This window comes from Coturnix japonica, chromosome 5 (genome assembly GCF_001577835.2).
Source record: "Coturnix japonica isolate 7356 chromosome 5, Coturnix japonica 2.1, whole genome shotgun sequence".
Taxonomy (NCBI): Eukaryota; Metazoa; Chordata; class Aves; order Galliformes; family Phasianidae; genus Coturnix; species Coturnix japonica.
Genome location: NC_029520.1, coordinates 7,860,406 through 7,874,112, shown reverse-complemented (window position 1 = coordinate 7,874,112; position 13,707 = coordinate 7,860,406). Strand labels below are relative to the sequence as shown.

General features: G+C 59.7%; 3 protein-coding genes across 3 annotated transcripts in view; 2 read left to right on the top strand and 1 right to left on the bottom strand.

Annotated features, from left to right (window-relative positions):
* LOC116653480 (antigen WC1.1-like) overlaps positions 1-650 on the top strand; it is an 18,711-nt gene extending 18,061 nt beyond the window's left edge. The window contains exons 4-5 of the mRNA XM_032444895.1: positions 6-89; positions 243-650. Coding sequence (XP_032300786.1) covers positions 6-89; positions 243-406 — 248 coding nt within the window. The 3' untranslated portion in view covers positions 407-650. The remainder of the gene's footprint in view (positions 1-5; positions 90-242) is intronic.
* Positions 651-2,789: 2,139 nt separating this feature from the next.
* On the top strand, positions 2,790-5,753 carry MPEG1 (macrophage expressed 1). The gene has a single exon (XM_015863625.2). It carries the CDS (start codon positions 2,862-2,864, stop codon positions 5,022-5,024), a length of 2,163 nt encoding a protein of 720 aa, XP_015719111.1. The 5' UTR covers positions 2,790-2,861; the 3' UTR covers positions 5,025-5,753.
* Positions 5,656-13,460, bottom strand: DTX4 (deltex E3 ubiquitin ligase 4). Its single transcript, XM_015863626.2, has 9 exons — positions 13,075-13,460; positions 10,790-11,501; positions 9,989-10,050; positions 9,746-9,907; positions 9,601-9,662; positions 9,288-9,440; positions 8,583-8,744; positions 8,236-8,325; positions 5,656-7,928 (listed from the first exon to the last, which is right to left on the bottom strand). The coding sequence occupies exons 1-9, from the start codon at positions 13,283-13,285 to the stop codon at positions 7,695-7,697; spliced, it is 1,848 nt and encodes a 615-aa protein (XP_015719112.1). The 5' UTR covers positions 13,286-13,460; the 3' UTR covers positions 5,656-7,694.
* Between the last annotated feature and the right edge of the window lie 247 nt (positions 13,461-13,707).

Sequence of the window (13,707 nt, the reverse complement as noted above, 5' to 3'; positions counted from 1 at the left end):
TCCAGGTTCCCTGTCCCAGGGCTCAGGGAAAACAGCATCAGATCACAGTGGGGATGGTGCAGAGGAGAGTGACCTCCAGGTGTCCCCAGGTAGGGGCACAGGCAGAGTTGCACTATGAGGACAGAAAGGCACAGGGCACCCCTCTGTGGGAACCCAGCCAAACACAGGGCTCATGCAGAGTTGAAATAAGAGATCCCTTCCAACACTGTCCTTACCAGCATCCCCTCCCTTTTTTGTCACAGAGTCCCCTGCCCAGCCCCAGCACAGCCCCTCGCATGGCTACGATGATGCTGTGGCTGTGCCGGAGGCGTCTCCCTCTCCCCACCCCGGGGATGACCCAGCACAGCCCCTCGAGGACACGGGCTATGATGATGTTGGTGTCAGCACCCTGGGAACATCGCTGTGAGCAAACTGTGGGGACATGGCTGGAACTGGGACCTGTGTGCCCTGTGAGGGGTGGTTCTGGCCTTGGTATCATCACCTCTCCCAGCCTGGTGCACAGAACAGCAGCAAAATGCTCCGTTCTCCTTCCTGAAGCTGGGACGCAGATCGTTTTTTGTTGTTGTTGTTGTTGTTTGTTATAAATTGTTTTTCTGTAACTCTTTCCTTATGAGTATTTCTTCCTTATTAAAACTCCAAGACTATGTGGAATCTCACTGCCAGCATTGGCTGCTGTACCTGAGTCTGTCAGCCACTCTGAGTGGGCGTGAGGTAAAACTGAGTTACAGAGACATCCCCATTGGCTCTGGGCATGGGTGAAACAACAGGACGGCTGCGAGATCTCCTGGATATGAGTTGGGATGGTTCCCATGACTGCTGTGCAGCAACATAAAGAGAGTAACAACTGCACATCCCCAGTGGCACACAGGTGTGTAGGCATGCTGATGAAGCTTTTCTCCTCAAGGTGATAGAGGAGCCATTGGTCAGAGGTGTTGTACTGAAGCTCGCTCTCACCCACACAGAGGTTCAGGTGGGGAACGAGAAGCTCAAGGGCAGCCTTGACTGCAGTGCCAATGAACTGTGGAGTTTGGGATCCTTAGTGTAGTGATGAGTACACGCAGCAATCTCACATCCCTGGGCTTCTGGACAGCAGAGGTTGGCCATCACAGGGAGATTCTTGCTATAGTCCCTTGTGGTAAGGCCCTGGAAAGACCCTTGTTAGTATCCAAGGGTCACCTCCTCCAAACTCAGAAGCAAGACATTCTGATGTAGAGAAAGTCAGGTAAAAACACTGGGAGGCCTGCATGGGTTAATGAGGAGCTCCTGGCCAAATTCTAACACAAACTGGAGACCTACAGGGATGGAGCAAGGATGGAAAACACAAGAGGGAAGCACGCAGCTAGCATGAAGGGATTCCCAAGTCATGGACTAAAATGAACTCAACAGACTTTTTCATGGGACATTTCAATGGACGTTTTGAAGAAAAGGCCCACACCTACAATAGTAACATTTCAGCATATCAGTGGGTGGGAAGGGTGGTGGGGACCCATGAGGATATTTTCTGAAGCATAAAACCCGAGCATGATGCAGATGTTACAGAACTGTGGTGGATATTCTGCTGGTTTTTGCTGGGATAGCATTAGTTTTCTCCAACCCAGTAAACTGCCTGGCCCCAGAAGTGCTGTGCTGTCCCAGTGCCAGCAGAGAGCAGTGGCAGCACAGCAAAGCACCACGCCTGGCGGTGGGGACGCCCCAGCGATGTCTGATTTCATGGCTCCGTGTCGTACCCGGAGGCTTACAGTGTTCTGGGCTCTTCATCCCGTACAGATGTGACCGTAAAATCACGCTGCCCACAACTCTGTTGGGAAGGCATCTCTGCGTGTCTTTATCTCCAGCCTCCTGATTTGGAGGTTCAATGCCCAGTTGCCCAGGGATTCCTGTTGTCTTTAAGCCCTCCACAGATGGCAGCCCCAGCTCAGCAGGCCAGGAGTGGTGATCCTTTTCCTCTCCTCCACATGGATGAGGCCACACCTGGAGAGCTGAGTGAGCTCTCTGGTACAAGAGAGAGGTGGACATCCTGGAGAGAGTCCAGCCAAGTACCATGAATATGATGGATTAGAGCCTGTCTCCTATGAGAAAAGGCTGAGGAATCTGGGACTGTTCATCCTGAGGAGACCTTTGTTCTGTAGAATAAGGCAGCTGATGGGGAGGGCATTAAAGAGGTAGAGACAGGCTCTTCTTGCTGGTGAGGGACAAGGTGCTCTCATTGGCTCCTTTGGCTGTTCACCACACTGATCACTACAACCCCATTCTCTACCAGAACCATCCTGGGAAGAGGAACTAACCAGTAAAAATAGGGGAAATGAACCTGTCCATAAGGAAAGAGCCATGGTTATTTCAGCAGCTTTTGCAGCAGAAACAGGTTTAACTGTTTATTACCCAAAGCATGCAGCTATGACGCAAATCCACACAGGAGGTGCCCTTCCCAGCCTGGAACACTGAGGGGAGGACAGGGATGGGGTACAGAAGGCTGCAAGGGGCAGTGGGAAGTCTCCTCTAGACCCTCCAGAGCTTTGTGGGGTATGGTAGAGCTGGGGTGAAGGGAGAGAGTCACTGAAGTGAGATGCACATGGTGGCACCATGTGGATGCTAGCAAAAAAGAGCTCTCCCCATCTCATCCCAGCAGAGCAGTTTCCACACTAAGAGGGAGCTTTTGCTGCAGGGAGGCAGTGAGCTCCAGGCTTTCCTGCCCTTCACCCAGTCATCTCCACTCAGCCATTTCTCATGTTCACCAGCTTTCACTTCTTCTTTCCTTTCTCTTAATTCAACCATGAGAGGAGGAACCACCCACAGGCTGCACCCCCTCCTCTTCATTTCCCCAGCCACGTCCTCACTCGTGGGACGTCTGGAGCGCTTCAGCCATGGTCTGGGTGATAAGGGTGGTCCTCCTCGCCCAGGCCCTGGCTATGGCAGTGGCAGAGGTCGAGCGGCCCCAGGAGCCACTGTCCTCTGTGGGGTTTCAGGACTGCAAGAAGACCCTGAAGCTCCCAAGCCTAGAAGTCCTCCCCGGGGGAGGCTGGGACAACCTCAGGAATTTAGATATGGGCAGGGTCATAGATCTGAGCTACTCGCTGTGTAAGACCACTGAAGATGGGTCCTACATCATCCCAGATGACATCTTTACCATTCCTCGCAAGCAGAGCAACCTGGACATCAACTCTGAGATCATTGAGTCCTGGAAGGATTACAAAAGCATCACCTCTGCCTCCATCAACCTGGAGCTGTCCCTCTTCTCTGCAATCAACGGCAAGTTCTCATATGACTTCCAGCAGACCAAGACCCATCAAGTGCAGGACAAGGCAATCACCACTCGCGTACAGGTCAGGAACCTGGTTTACACTGTCAAAATTAACCCAGGAGCAGGCCTGGACAAGGGCTTCAAGAAGCAGCTGTTGACCATTGCCAGCCACCTGGAGAACAACCAGACTCGGATGGCTGATTTTCTGTCTGAAGTGCTGGTGCTCAACTATGGCACCCACACCATCACCTCTGTAGATGCTGGAGCCAGCTTGGTCCAGGAAGATCAGATCAAGGCCACCTTCCTGAAGGACAGCTGGGCCATGCGGAGCTCCATCACCGCCTCAGCTGCTGTGGCCTTCCACAGCATAGTCAGTGTGAAAACTGAGGAGTCCCATGGCACCAGCTCTGCCATCACCAAGCAGTACCTGGAGAACCGCACCAACTCCAGGGTAGAGAGCATCGGCGGGACCCCCTTCTACCCAGGCATCACCCTTAAGACCTGGCAGGAGGGAATTAGCAACCAGCTGGTGGCAATTGACCGCTCAGGGCTGCCTCTGTACTTCTTCATCACCCCCAGCACCCTGCCGGAGCTACCCAGCCCCACAGTGAAGAAGCTGGCCAAGCGTGTGGAGCTGGCCATCCGCCGCTACTACACCTTCAACACTTACCCCGGCTGCACCGATGCTGCCTCACCCAATTTCAACTTCCACGCCAATGCTGACGACGGCTCCTGTGCGGGGACCATGACCAACTTCACCTTTGGGGGAGCCTTCCAGGAGTGCACCGGGCTGGCCGGCCCAGACACCAATGAACTGTGCCGGGTACTGGAGCAGAAAAACCCCCTCACCGGGGCTTTCTCCTGTCCTACCTCCTACAGCCCCGTGCTGCTGGGCATGCAGGAGCGGGAGGAAGGCCACAGCCACTTGGAGTGCCACAACAAGTGCACCCTGGGCATCTTCTGCCATCGTGTGTGCAGGGACGTCTTCTGGCTCTCCCGGGCGCAATTCAGAGCTTACTGGTGTGTTGCAAGCGGCCCAGTGCCCCCAGACTCGGGCTACCTCTTTGGGGGGCTGTTCAGCAGCCGCAGCATCAACCCCCTCACCGGTGCCCAGTCCTGCCCTGCACATTACTTCATGCTGAAGCTCTTCGATGACCTCAGGTTGTGCGTGAGTCAGGATTATGAGGGAGGCAGCCAATACGCAGTGCCTTTTGGGGGTTTCTTCAGCTGCCAGACAGGGAACCCCTTAGGGGGTCAGCACCAGGGTACCGCCGAGGACCCCTACGCCAAGCGCTGCCCCGCAGGCTTCAGCCAGCACTTGGCACTGATCAGCGACAGCTGCCAGGTGGAGTACTGCGTCCGGGCTGGCATCTTCACGGAGGGTTCGCTGCCACCTGCGCGCCTACCACCCTTCACCCGACCCCCTGCCAACCTGCCAGCCGTTGACACCGTGCTGGTGAGCAGTGGGGATGGGGAGAGCGCCTGGGTGCGGGATGGGACAGGCCGCGCGTGGCGGCTGGCACAGCCCATTGAGATCCAGCAGGCAGCAGAGATGGTGAGGGGCCGGGGGCTGACGGGTGGTGAGGTGGCTGGCGTGGCTGCAGCAGTAGTGGTGGGGCTTGTGACCTTCCTGGCAATGGTCTGCTACGGTCGCTGGAGGTACAGGAGAAGGGGGTACCTGCCTATGGGTAAAGGGGACAGGCTACCTGTGGAGAGCCCAGGGGACAGCACTGCAGTGAACATGGGTGAGGGGCACCAGCAAGAGCCAGTGGGGCTCACAGAATAAGTGTTGCCCAGCCGCTTGCACTCCTAACCTAGGCTAGACTCCTGGCTCACTTCTTTCCCTGAGGCACAGCTGTGCAGCACCACCAGCCCCTCCACCACACCCCATTCCTATCACGGGCTCACCTCTCCGCAGCTCCAGCCACCCTGCAGGGCTCCACCACCCTTCCCCTTCTCCAGGCCTCCTGACTGACCTCCAAGGCCACTGCCTGGGGTCATCCCACCACCACATCTCTCTGCCAGCACAGTCAGCTTTGCTGCTTGAGAGATAAAGTAGTCCCCATACCCCACTACAGGCCATGCCCACCCTCTCTTCCTCCCCATTCCTGGGAAAGAGGAATCCAGTGCCCATCAAAAAGCTGCTGAGGTTGTTGGAGTACCCGAGAGAACCTCAAAGAGCAAGGGGAAGCCATGCAAACCCCCCTTGCCGACTCACCAGGTAGACTCAAGTCCATCGCAGAGATTCACTGCATGTAAAAGCACTTGACTAAGGGACCAACTCATTGGAAAACACCCTGCTCCCCTGAAGTCCCCCAGCTATTGCACACAGCCAGCACCCATTCCCACCCGCAGGAACAGGAGGGCGACCCACACCTCCATGTATATCTATCGTGATAGATATACACACACATGCAGAGAGGCACGGATCACTTTTATTTCAGCCAGCCAATAATTGCATAGGCAACACAGCATTAAAAAATAATGATAATAAAAAAAAGAACGTTGTTAAAAAGCTGTGTCACATTAGTCATCAATCTGGCACCCTGGGGGTGGGGGGCCCTGTCCCTCCCCCGGATCACATGAGGGTTTTGCATAGCTCCAGCTCAGATTTTTCTGCAGCAGGGCAACCTCGGGTGCAGCCATGCAGAACTCGTGATGTTCCCCTGCTGCAGAGCTGCCCAGAAGGGGATTTCCTAGGGACAGAGGGTTTTTCCCTTGAGGTAGAAGATGACAGCCCGTGCTAAAGAAGGGAAGGATTGGGGGGGGGGGGATGAGGTGCCTGGCCCTCCCTGTGGGTGCCCGCTCCCTCGCCTGGTCACACAGACGACGGACAGAAGACAACAGAGAGGCCAGGCCACATAGGGACAGTGAGCACTCCTCCACCATCCGCTTTATTGATGCCCTGGGGTGCAGCCAGCTGGCAGCAATGGACCCCGTGGACAGGGGAGAGGAGAAACAGCAACGACGACAGAATGATGCACATCAGGACGGATCCCTCCCACGCCACCGTCCCCCAGGACGGAGGGTGAACCAACCCCAAAGGAAAACCAGAAGGGGACTAAAGAAAAGGGGCTACGAGGACCCAACCCCACAAGGAACAATGGCGGAAGGGGGGTGGGGGAAAGGGGGAGACACAGGATTGGGCAGGGCTCCAGCCCCAATCACCAAGCCAGGATATCTCACAGGATGGGATCAGGCAGAGGGCACAGAACAGCCTGTGGGGAGGGTGTCCCCTAAAGCATCCCTATGGAGCCATAGGGCCCACTGTTCCTACCCTATGTGGCTCCAAGAGGCCCTGGGAAGTCCCTGGGTCTGGTGGAGGCCACCAGATGCCATGCAAACCCCATCCCCTCCCCTTCCCCCAGCCACATTAACCCCCTAGCACACCAACCCCCCCAGCCCAGCCCAAAATCACTGCACCAACACACTGCCGGCCAACCTCCACCCCACTGAGACTTCACCAGGGACCCCTGAGCCATGGGACACGGCTGGAATCCAGAAGGAAGGTAATGGCTTCTCATCTATCCCTACTTCACAGAGATCCATGGGTGACAGCTCCACTGTGAGACACTGAGCCCTTCTGGGTCAGCATCCCCTTTCCCCCACACATCCAGAGCACCACCAGGCTTGGCCACAGCACCACGTTCCCCTGGCCACCTCCCAACCACCACCACCTATATGTACATATATACGACAAACCCCCAAAACACGAGGTATATAAAATTTAACACGGGGACGCCCCCATACGAACAGTTCAAGGAACCCACTACTGGGGGGAACGGGGGTGGGAGACATGCTTCCCCCCCACGCTCAGCTTCCTACCACCCTCCAAGCCCTTCCCAGTACAGGGGCAGCCCAGACAATGGGACCCCATAGGGCACAGCTCAGACACAGCCAAGAGGAGGAAGAAGGACGAGGGGGTCTGGTCGAGATGGACCAGAGCCCCCAACCTCTGTGGACAAAGAAGACCAGTCGGGATGTGCCAGACAGGACAGACAGACAAAGAAACGGGTGAGGGATGAGGTAGGGCCACAACCAGAGTCCCCACAGCCCAGCTCCCACCCACTGCCCAGCACCAGGATGCGGTCCCAGGCCCAGATGGGTATCAGGGGGCACCAAGTCAGGCTGGGATGTGGTCGATTAGGGAGGGGAGGGTCCTGGCTTGCCCTCCCCAGCTCCCACAGAGCCCTGGCAGCAGCACACAACATTTGTGTGGGACAATGCACAGCAGCGACTGGCTGCTGGGGACGGTCAGGCCAGGGTCACCTTTGTGGCTCGCAGCACCAGCTGGCTCTGCCAGCAGGGAGGGGACAGCCCTAGGACACCCTCCCACATTGCCACTGACCTGGAGCTGCTCCCAGTGCCCTCCCAATGCCCCAGCTGGGTTCACTGTTGGCTTCTATCCTTGGATACAGCAATGGGAACCCTTGCCGTGGCCTCCCCACCATCATTCTCAGTCCTTCTCCTGCGCCAGACTCTCCTCCGTGATGCCCTGGGCTGCGAGCTCAGCCAGGACATTGTCCAGGTAGTTGATGTCAGGGTAACCGTGGCCGGTGAGGTTGGAGCCAAACTCCGTCTTGTGGTGGATCTCATTCCATACCACTGTGTCTGACTCACCCGTGGTGTTGGAGGTCCCGATGGTGAAAATCAAGCGCCGGTCCCAGGCTACCAGCAACAACTTCAGTACCTGGGGAGGAGGAGACAAGGCAGGCAGCAAGGTGGGCACAGGAGCTGCAGGCAGCACCTGCCTTTGCTCAGCACTTGACCACCCAGGCAAACCCTCACCAAGGCTGACCAGAGATCCCAGGAGCAGAGTCCTATCCCTCCCACCAACCAAAATAGCAGAGCTCTCTAGTACAACAGGCTACAGGCAAGGAAGATCTTCACCCAGATTTGTCTGCCAGAGCCAAGCCTGCTTTTATCCGAGCCCTAAATCCCTGTTCTCATCCCTCTCCCCTTCACAGTGATGCTTTGCCAGCCCGAGCCCCTCTCACCTTCCTGCCCTTCTCGCTGTCAGGCAGGTAGCAGTGCCGTGGGAAGCCACGGGCAGTGAAGCTCTTCCCCGGGTTTGGATGCTCCGGTCCCTACAGCATAAAATGGAAGTGAAAAATAAAATACAGTTTAGAACTCAAAAGCACACTCTGGGTGCAACAAAACACCAAAACTCCATCACAGGCAGAGCCACTTGCTGCCACATGGGGTGGGCTTAACCGGAGCAGCTGCACTCTAACAACAGCCCTAAAACCACCACCCCCAGCCTTAGGTCACAGTGACACAGCAGCGACAGGGCTGCGGGTCCCCACAGGGATGGCTTACCACCAAGGCACTCCCCAGGACATACCTGCACCCCCGGGGGGATGTTGTAGATGATACGGATGGTTTTGGAGTCGGTGTAACCCGGGAGGGAATGGGGGATGAGGTGGAACTCCATCTTCCCGGGGGGCTGCGTGCCCGTCTTCTCCCCATAGATGGCCTTGCAGGTTGGGCACTGCAGGCTGCCATCCTGAGAGAGGTTAGTAATGAAAGTAGTGCTCCCTGGCACCACCCAGCACAAACACACAGACATCTCCAAAGCACTCAGGAAGCAGGAGGGGACTGGGAGGGCCTGAAACCAACTGGAACGAAACACCCAAGGTCTGAACCTCATCAGCTTCACGAGCCCTACCTCTGCTTTTTGTTTTGGATTGGCAGAGAGAGAAACAGATGGCAGAAAAACAATCTCTAAGCAACGTGGAATGCAATTTCCCAGGCGTGCCAAACAAAACAGCCCTGTGCAGAGGGCTCAGAAGTCCACCTGCAGCTGGAAAAGCAGTGGTGGTGTGTGCACTGACCAAAGGTCACCTCCCCAGCCCTGGGAGGGAAGCGAGGAGAGGAACCACAGTGGGGAAACAAAACAGCCATACAAGCCCAGTTTGTGATTCAACGTTTCCAGCAAAGATCTGCCCACCACAGATCATTTTAATGGAGACACGTGATTATGTCATGCACCAGGGCCCCCCAGGATACCGAGCTAGGGGTCCAGGCCCCCAAGACTGCAGCTTCATACCTTGTTGCCGTTGTTGTACATGGCCACCAGGCAGTGGAGGTGGAAGATGTGGCCACACTTGGCCAGCTTCCCCACCAGGTCGGGCTTGACAGCTGGCTGAGGGCCCTTGTAGCCAGATGGTGCCGAGAGCCGCTCCATGCAGATGGTGCAGTCCTGCAGGGAGATGGGTAGATGGGGCCTGCTGACCTGTGCCCAGGGCACGCAGCCCCTCTTCAGAGGAGCCATGAGGAGAGGCTTCAGGCACATAGCACAGCCCAGGGGCACCGTCACCTCCCACCCTACGGACAGCCCAAGCCAGCCCCACTGCTCGCACCTCATCTGGCGGATGCCGCACCTTCTGCAGGTATTTCTTCAGCACCTCTTCTGGAGCTTTACCTGTGGGACAGACAGAGTCAGCAGGGCTGGCTGGGGCTGGTGATCCCACAGCCAGGATGGTGGGAAGGCTGGAGGGGGCTCACCTTTCTTGGCCTGCTTCTTAGTGGTCTTGCGGCAGGTGTGGGAGATGCCGGGGATGGACTGGATCTCGCTCTTGCTGACAGGTGGGGGGTGAAGCACCAGCTTGGGGGGCCGTGTCAGGCAGACAGGCAGCCCAGCCGCACTCATCAGGATCCCTGTCATCCCTAAGGGGGGGGGGAAGTGGCAAAACAGCACTAAGGAATGAAGAAGACCCCCACAGACCTTCCTGGTGGGGCCATCCTCACCTGCCAGAGCTGGGTTCACAGGGCTGGAGCCATTGAGGTTCTTTACAGGGACGGTGGGGACCCTGCAGAGAAAGCACAGGACCACATCAGGGCCTGCAGCCCGCACCAGACAGCAGTTTCCCAAGCAACCAAGCAGGCCCTGGCTGGAAGGAGAGAATTCCCCACCCTGCCCCGTGCCCCCCGCCCTGCTGCTGCCTTTTCTCTCACTCTTTAGAAACTCCGCCTGCATCTCCAAACCATTCACAGCCTCTTTTTGTGGCTGGGTTGGTGTTTTTTTTCCCCTCCATTCTCCTACAGCCATTGCATAGCTGCTCCCCCCACCCCGCGTCAGGGCTCTCTTCCATGGGAAAGTTTCCCGGTGGGTCAGGAGCACAGAGGGAAGGGGGAGGACAGAGGGAAGGAAAGGGGCCAGGCTGTGACAGGAGGCCGACAGCAGAGCAGACAAAAGGGAGAAACAGCGCATTGAGCGGCCCCCACCCCGCCACAAAAAATGGTCCTCAGAGGGTGGGGAAGGGCCACTTCTCACGGAGCCCTAAATGACTTTTCTGTGGCAGGAGAAGGGTGGGGGACAGAAAAAGAACTGAAAAAAGAGCAGCCCAGCCTCCTCATTGAGATGCAGGAGGGCATTCTGTGCTGCCAGCCTCCTCTCCCACGCAGGGACCAGGGGTATCCATGGGGGGAGCGAAAGGCCAGCAGAGCCCTCTGCCCATGGGGAAGTGCTGAGCCCTCCCTCCCACCATGCTAAACGGCTCAGGGATGCGGTCCCCTGTCCTCCCCACACCTCCTTCTCGCAGGACTCACCCCGAGGCAATAAGCACCCGGGACTGTGCGATGGCCAGGCGCTGCAGGTGGCTGCGGTTCAGAGTGCCAAGGCTGGGCCGGGCCGCCTTGCTGCTGCCTGCACCGGGGGGACTCGGGGCAGGGCCGGCTGGGCTGAGGGCAGGCGTGCTGGCTGCCTGCCGCCGCACACCTTGTGAGCCCAGAGGCTTCAGCGATCCACGCGCTGCGGCCGTGCTGTCAGGCACCTTGGCACCAGGGGCCTTGGGGGCGACGGGAGGAGCAGGGGGAGCTTTGCAAGGCTGCAGGGTAGCAGCCCCCACGCCGCCGGCCGACACGGCAGCTTTGACGCTCATCACCAGGAGGCACTGGGGGCAGGCACAGGTGGGGGCCGAGGGGGCCGCTGCCGCCCCAGGGCTGGTCGGCCACGACTGCGACTTGGGCAGGGTGCCCGACACCAGGGGGTACACCATGTCGAGGCGGCGGCGGACGCGGCGCTTGCGCTGGGTCTGCCTGTTGATCTGGCCCATAGTGGCAAAGTCGATCACGTAGCAGAAGCCGATGGTGCTGAGATCCACCCAGGGGTGCTGTTTCTCGTACGCACGCTGGATGGTGATGCCCACGTCCATGTCATAGGGGGTCCAGGAGCCGCTGTCATTCTCCCACTCCCACACCACACCTTTGCCCGGTGCAGAGGACGGGTCATAGTAGCTGCGCCGCACGGGGCGGATGGTGCCTGTGGAGGGGACAGAGGTTTCATCAGAACTCAGCAGCCTGTGGGCAGGGAGCACCACGGAACTGCCCCGACCGGCCGCACTAGTGTTGGGACAACAGCTTCCTGACTCAGCCACCGTCCCCGCCCCGCCACGGGAACAGCGTGCCTCAATTTCCCCAGGCCACCCCGGCACCAACGTGACACCCGTCACCTGTCACAGCACACCTCAGCCAGGTCCCGCCTGGCACGGCAGCAGAACACGATCATCCTGCTCTGACCGGCCACGTGTCCCCCTAACGCCCGCAGGAATGTCGGTCCCCCTTAATCCCGACCCCTACCACTACCATCAGCTCCCATGCCAGACCGGGTTCCCCCCTGAGCAGGCTGGAGATCAGAGAAGCGGGTCGCCGCCCCATCACGCACAGGGGGCACCTGGTGGGGGAAAAGCTGCCTGCACAAAGCAGTGCCGAGGCCGGAGGGGAGCGGGGCCCCGCTGCACGCAGTGATTTATCCTAATCCGGCGAGAGGCGAGGAGGGCGGCAGCGATGGCATGCGGCATCTGGCGGCCCGGCACTGTGGGAAAGTGCCGTGTCCCCCCCGGCCGCCGGGCCGGCTGGCCTCCCATTCAGCAGGGGAAGAAAGGGGACAATAGCTATTCAGGGCCTGCCAGGGTCGTGACCCCCCCAAATCAGAGCTGTTTAATGACCCAAAATACCGACATCCCCGGCAACCCGGGGAGAGGCAGAACAATTCCCCTTTCAGGCCTCCTCCCCTGGGCAACAATAGCCCTCAGACACATGGCGCTGAATGCTGTCCCCCGGCACCAAAGGTCCCTTGTCCCCGAGCACCCGGGCGGGCCACGGTTCCCACCAGCCCTGGGCTGGAGAAGGCAGCACCACCGGGGGGACACAGCCTGGGGACAAGGGACGCTGCCATCCCTTTTCTACGGCCAGGCAGGGGCTGCCGGGGGAAGGAAGGGGCACACACCCCTGTGCCAGCACACCCATAACCCCATATTTCCTACACCTGCACTCAGCCCCCGGAGTTGCTCCCCACCTGGTGTCCCCGTGCAGCCCCAGCTGTACCCTGCCATGCCCCGGGGCACGATTTGTCCCCATAGCACCCCATAGCGCCAGGGGAGCCTGACACACAGCAGAAGGGTCTGCAGGGAACAGAAGCGGTCTGCAGGCTCCGGTCAGCTCGGCACTAGGGCTAAAGGCTGTGATTGCAACAGGGCTCGGGCAGCGCACGGAGCACGCAGACAGCGAGGAGCAGAGCTGTGCAATTCCAGGTCAGGCCGTGCGAGGCAAAGCCACGGCTCAGCGTGATGCAACGCAGGGCTCAGCGATGCGAGCAGCAGCAGCAGGCAGCGCAGCGCGGCAGCGCGACCGCGGGGCGGGCAGCGGGACGCGGAACGGAGCGGGGCGACACAACGCGACGCGGGACCGGGGAAAGCAGCGCGGCACAGCCCGGCTCGGGCAGTGCAATGCAGCACGGCACCGGGCGGCACCGCGCTACGCGACGCCAGGCCGGGCGGCACCGCGCCGCGCAAGGTGGGAACGGGGGCGGCCCCGGTCCGGCCGGGCTCACTCACCGGTGTCCTGCCGGAACTGGTGCATGGACTGCAGGTCGATGACGTATGGTGCCAGGCTGCTGTCCACCTGGCCCAGCACCACGCTGCCTCCCGACCGCGGCCCGGCGCGGGCCACCGCCTCGATGTGATGGCTGACGGCCGGGCTGTAGGGCCGCCACCGCCCGTGTTCGTTCAGCCATTCCCACACCACCACGGCGGACGCGAGCAGCATCGCTCCTCCGGACCGACCCGCCGCCGCCGCCTCCTCCCGCTGCCCGCGGCCGCTGCAGCCCGCCCCGCCGGCTCTCGCATGCTCCGCCGGGCCCTGCCCTGCCCGCACCGGGGCCGCCAGGGGCCGCTCAGCGCCGCTCCGGGCTGCAGCGCCTCTCCCCGGGAGAGCGGCCCGAGGCGGCGGCGGGCGGCGGCGGGGGGCGGCTCCGCATCGCAGCGCCCGCGCACCGCGCACCGACCGCCCCGCGCGGCCACGGCCGAGAGCGCGCAAGGGAGGCGGGGCGAGAACCGCGACGGGACGGGGCTACCGGGGAACACACGCCCCACACCGAGCACACGCCCCCGGCCCCCCCGGAGCTCTGCTCGCTGGGCTTCCAACGCTGTGCCTTTTCGCTATTAAGCGCCCATCGGGACCCGTTGTGG